This window comes from Alligator sinensis, unplaced genomic scaffold (assembly GCF_000455745.1).
Source record: "Alligator sinensis unplaced genomic scaffold, ASM45574v1 scaffold269_1, whole genome shotgun sequence".
NCBI lineage: Eukaryota > Metazoa > Chordata > Crocodylia > Alligatoridae > Alligator > Alligator sinensis.
This window is the reverse complement of record NW_005842048.1, coordinates 1,011,870-1,017,590: the sequence shown is the minus strand read 5'-3', so window position 1 is coordinate 1,017,590 and position 5,721 is coordinate 1,011,870. Positions and strand designations below refer to the sequence as shown.

At 46.9% G+C, this 5,721-nt stretch overlaps 1 protein-coding gene across 4 annotated transcripts in view; it reads left to right on the top strand.

Annotated features, from left to right (window-relative positions):
• FRZB (frizzled related protein) overlaps positions 1-5,721 on the top strand; it is a 74,110-nt gene that overhangs the window by 50,588 nt on the left and 17,801 nt on the right. The window contains exon 2 of one of the 4 annotated variants that reach the window (XM_025203229.1): positions 2,679-2,878. The exons of the other annotated variants lie outside the window; for them this stretch is intronic. Within the exon in view, the coding sequence (XP_025059014.1) occupies positions 2,848-2,878 (31 nt within the window). The 5' untranslated portion in view covers positions 2,679-2,847. The remainder of the gene's footprint in view (positions 1-2,678; positions 2,879-5,721) is intronic. 4 annotated transcript variants of the gene reach the window in all.

Below are 5,721 nucleotides of genomic sequence, written 5' to 3'. Positions count from 1 at the left end.
CAGCCACAGGGTGGGTGAGGGGCCACTTTCCTCCACTCCAGGAAGGAGCCTGGGGAAAAGCTGAGTGCGGGTAAAAGGAGCCCCACGTAGGCTGTGAGTGGTTGCAGTGTGGGGTGCCAGCCACGGGGTGGGTGAGGGGCCGCTTTTATCCCCCCTGCGCTCAGCTTTTCCCCGGGCTCCTTCCCTGACCTCCCCCACTGCTTCCCCCTTACCTGTGGTTCCAGCGTGGGGCAGCCACATGGTCCCAGGCCGGGTGGGCCCTGCTGTTGTGGGAGCCCGCCGGGCTTCCCCTGGGTCCTACTGCCCTCGGTTCCTGTTATTTTTTACAGGAACCAAGGGCAGATGAATAATCATTTTCTAAATCTTTTAGGGGCCCTGCAGGCCAGATAGAATGGCCTCACAGGCTGGATTCAGCCCGCAGGCCATATTTTACCCACCCCTGGGTTAGGTGCTGTAACATCTAAGATATCATAGTGGAATCCAAAACCCAGGGTGTTGCACCTATATTTTCTGGTGTCTGGGAAGAAGAACTTCAGGAAGATAACCCAAAAAACCTGCATGCTGAGTGGGAAGCTACTTAGAGCTGGCTACTAGAAAATACTAACCCTGGGGGTGTGTCTGAACTCTCCAGAATCAGGGCTGACTCTATCCCTTACCAGAGTCAGAGGGAATCATTTCCATTCACTTGGTATCAAGGGTTCAGAACACCCTCCTAATTTCATATGCCTACAAGTAGGGGTGCACTGATAGAGATTTTTGGGGCCAATACCAATAGCCGACATTTAAGGAGGCATTTTGGCCGATACCGATCTGATTTCCAATACAGCTGCCTCCAGCTGGTAAGTCTGGTGTGGTGGAAGGGGCATGGGGGGCAGATCAATGCCCCCCACAGTGAGAAAGGGGACAGGGGCAGGGGCAGGCACTGCCCAGGTGGGGCGGTGGAGGGGGTTGGAGCTGTGGCTCATGGCGGGGAAGTGGCCCCCACCGCTGCTTGCACCCCAGAAGGGCACAGTGGGGCGTGTACCCCCTGGATCTGTGTGGTGCGGGCTGCAGCCAGGGCTGTGCGGGGCTCTTCTTGGCAGGGGCTGGGTTCAGAGCAGGAGCGGCAGCACTGGGAGAATGCTGCATCCACCCCAAATTTCACCACTGCTCCACTCCTAGTGCTACTGCCACCAGTTGCCTGGCACAGCCCTGGCTCTTCCCAGCATGTGGGTGAAGGTGGGGCATTGAGCCCATGCTGGCAGCAGCAGTGGTGCTGGGAGCAGAGCGGTGGTGAAATTTGGGGTGGATATAGTATCCTTCCAGTGCCACTGGTGCCCACTCTGAGCCCAGCCCCTGCCAAGAAGAGCCCCGAGCAGCCCTGGCTGCAGCCCGCCCCACCCCAAGCAGATCCAGGGGGTACACCCCTCCCCCCATGCCCTCCCAGGGTGCAAGCAGCAGCAGGAGCTGCCCCCCCATGAGCTGCAGTTCTAGGCCCTCCCCCCCCCCTGCCTGGGCAGTGCCTGTCCTAGCCCCCTCCCTCACTGCAGGGGGCATTTATCTGCCCTCCCCATGCCCCTTCCACCACACCAGACTTACCAGCTGGAGGCAGCTTGTCCATGCTGCCAGCTGTGCTCCTCACTGCCTGAGTGCTACACTACAGCTGCTCACAGCACAGGCATTTATCGGCCAAATTATTGGCCCCATTGTGACGATATCCAATACGGCCAGTTTTCTTTATATCGGTACCGATCTGATATCAGACCAATGTATCGGTGTACTTCTACTTACAAGTATTCTTTGAGAGCGGAAGATGAGTCTTATTCTTTTAAAAAGAGGCAGTGGTGATGACCCAAGATCGTGGTTTTCTCTGATAAAAAAAAGTTTTAAAATTTCTGATTTAATGCTCCTCCAATCCATATTTTTCTGTAATTAAAATGAGAAGCCACATAAGATAGTTGCTTCAATCTGGATTAGGGTATCTAATTCAATGAGGTATGTATCTTTTAGCCCAGGGTGGGGTTTGGGGGGGGGGTGCACTATACTTATATATTTATAAATAATCTCCACATTTTTCCGTGATTAAAATGAAATGGCACTTTATATAGTGGTGTTTCATTTTAATCATGGAAAAATATGGATTTTAGGGGTTTTTTAATCAGAAAATTTTGGATTTTTTTATCAGAGAAAACCAGGATCCCTGATGATGACAAACATTGCTTGCAGCTTTCCATCCTATAATTAGAACACTTCCCCAAGGAGCAGGAAGTCCCCCTTAGTCTAGGGGATTCAAAAATACACCACCCACCTCCTAGGAGAGAGTCCTAACCACCAGATTATAGGCTATGCTAGATAGCAACATTGTCCATTAGTTCTGTCATAGCCAGACTAGTGTGCAGTAAAGAACGCAAGATTCATAAGGCCAGAAGGTGAATAAGCAAGAAGCAACATGATTGATTGCTCAGTCATTAGGGAATTCAGCTGGATGAATGGATTTATGAGCTCCAGCCCTTGCTCTCAGATTTATATCTTTTTTGTCCAATGACTGTTTATTGAAAAAGGCGTGAACAATCTATGGGACTGCATCCAGAATCAATGTCTTCTCCCACCCACTTGGGTGCCTTAACAACTCAGTTACAGAATAATGCTCTTTCTTAATTATTTTCCTTTTGGTCCCATGAATCTTGTATTCATTACAGCCCAGTGACTCAGCTTCAGAAGGAAGGTTAGGAAGATAGCCCCACCCAGATGACCCTACAGCCTGGTGGTTACTGTACTCTTTCAGCAGGTGGGAAATGAGGGTTTGAATCCATATTTCATTCAGGACTGAGGAAATCCAAGAACCCACATTTGTCACTTCCTGGATGCATGCTGTACCCACTAAGCTACTACATAAAAGGTGTGTTAGCAGTCTCTTCTCTGCCTATGTGTTTTAATGAAAGTGATAATGTGTTTTGTGCTCAGCTCTCATCATGTGGAAGGTATCTTTAGAGTATACCTACTAGACTGAGTGTCTTGGGGAACTTGGGTGCTGCCACTTGGGTTGTGAATTACGGTGGAGCTTGTGTGGGTTGAGCCCTCCCATAAGAGATGAGAGCCCCCCTGTAAGATTTGAAAATCATAACCAGGGGGAGGGTCTCTGATTGGATTGCTCCTTCCAATGAACCGGTTTAATTTTTTTTTTGCAGACCTGCCCCCAAGAGTCAGTGTAATTTGAACCCTGCACTTAGTCTCTTGATCAAAATGTGGCTTAAATGAAAGCTGCGTGCCTGGCAGCTTACACTGGGCATTTCTGGGTACATGCTAAAGGCAGAAGTTTTGAAGGAACTTTTAGATGAGGGCTGTTCCACTTGAAACTGGTGGGGGGGGGCACATAATCTGTGGGCTGCACTAGTGAGGGGCCCCTCTCGGCTTGGCGATCAGCCATGGAGGGACCCTGGGTACCCCCCCAGACCCAGGAGGCACCAGTTGCCAAGCCGGGGGGCAGGTCCCCCACACGCTTCGTAGCGGACCTGGAACTAGATCAGAAGTGCTTCTGGTCCACTTCCGGTTCCGCTGCTGAGTGTGCTGGGGATCCCACCATGCTCCCGTGAGATGCTCCATCCGCCCCACTATCCCAGCATTCACGAGCCACCTGGTACCTTGAGGTATGTAGAAAAAACATTTAAAGCTATGTCTAGGTCCAAATCATCAAATCTCTATGAATCGATTCGGAGGGTTCCAGTTTGATTCAGAGAGATTAAAGGGTCTCCTGATTCGATTCAGATTTGGAGATTTGGCTGCTGAATTGGGCCAAATCTCCGCTGAATCGAATCAGCAACTGAAGCTTCACACCGCCCTACTGCCCAGATCCTTTGGTTGCAGGGCATACAGCAGAAGCTGAGGGAGAGAAGAGGAGCCCAAGACCCTGGCTGCTGCTGCAGCCAAAGGTATAGGAACTTTGGCGGCTGGATGGGAGCCTGGGGGCTGCATGTTAAACCCTCATGGACTACCTGTGGGTCACAGGCCGCCAGTTGGATAACCCTGTTTTAAACTAAAAAAAAAATCATCTAGTGAGTTAGATGGCCACTGATGGCATGAATAGACAAACTAACTACCACAGACCTAAGATGGCAGGGATTTACCACATGTCAGCTATGTGTACTTGCACTTACCCTGTAACAGCTGAAAGTTAAAATATAGTAATTTAGATGGACAGTACATTCCCATCCCTTTTTCAGTTGTGGTAACTAGTTCATCTGCGCATACCCTGAGCAGGGACTTTTTGGACCACAGTTTTGGATTTAGCACCTAAAGTCTGCCTAAGTTATTCTTCAGGTACCTAAGCTAATTCTGTTTAGTGTCCTTAGTTAATGCCCAATCTTACTGACATGCAGTGAGAGGGAATAAAATCTGGTTTATACGATTTTAGCTGTGTTGGCTCTGTCAGAATAGTAGAAGTAAAAAGCAGTAAAAACACATTACTAAGGAAAGCAGATATGACTGATGAAGTTAAGACAGCAGATCTGATGAATAAGAAGGTACTATTTTTATGCCGTTTTTTAGTGTAGAGCCACATTTTGAGACTTAATGTGATGCATTTTTTCAGTTGACAAAGGCAACTTAACCTCAGAAGAAAAAAATCCCATTATTTAAAAAATATTTTCTTTGTTTATAAGGTCAATAAAACAGGTTTTGTCATTTCAATTATTCTGAATGGACTCTTTGTATGAAGCACGACAATGATGTGTTTGAAAAAACCCTAGGCTGGACATTTTATATGGTTTCTAAAGGATATTGCAAATACTCCTGTGTATTGTTGCCTGTGAGTAATGTCAGTGTGTTAAATCTACTCAAAGTGGCGCTTACCCCTGGCAAAGTCCATTGGCAAATCTTTCCTCTAGACTTGCATATAAATACTTATTTTTTTGCCTCTCTTGGCTAGAAACTACGTTCTTGTCTGTTTCATAAGATGCTCTTAAAGTCCCTTACAGGTTTCTCCAGACTTTTTATTAGTTCAGTGAAGGTTTGCCAGGTTTGAATACTTGTATTGATCAGTAACAGAAGCAGGGTTTATGGGAGCAACATATTTTTTTATATTTTTAAGTGTCACAATTTATTTGTAGGAGGAAATGTTAAAAGGTACAAATGCCAGCTAGGCCCCTAGCTTCTACTAACTCTCACCAAGAATTGAATGTTTTAATGAAAAATTAATTCAAATGCCACAAAACCCAATTGGGCTTATGATCTTACCTGTTGTTTGATTCCCAGCACCTGAAGCATTAGAGGGAAGGTTGGCAGAGAGTGCCAGAAGAGTGTTTGGGTAAGGTAATGGCAGGCCCAGCCCCAGGTTGTTCCATAACAATATGACCATGCCAAGGGAATCACTGTCTAGACTTATATTTTGTGCTTCTCCAGCACACAACCTTAGTCTACTACCAGGAAGGGGTGTTTCATATGTACCTAAAGAAGAGTCAGCCTTGCAAGAAGCACAAATCAATCAAAAACCTTTTAGCGCAGTTTAAATGCAACATGATCCCATGGAGACCTCATAATAGGTGTCAGGAAACTTGGATTCTCATTCCAGTTCCACTACTGACATCATAACTAACCTTGGAAGTTACTTAACTTCTCTAGGACCTAGACTAAGTAATTTTAAGTAGAAGATAATTACCCCAATTCCACTTTTGCTAAGAGCTTTGAAATCTGTAGATGAAAACTGATAATAAGCGTTCCCAATTATTACATGTTATCCTTCAGCAG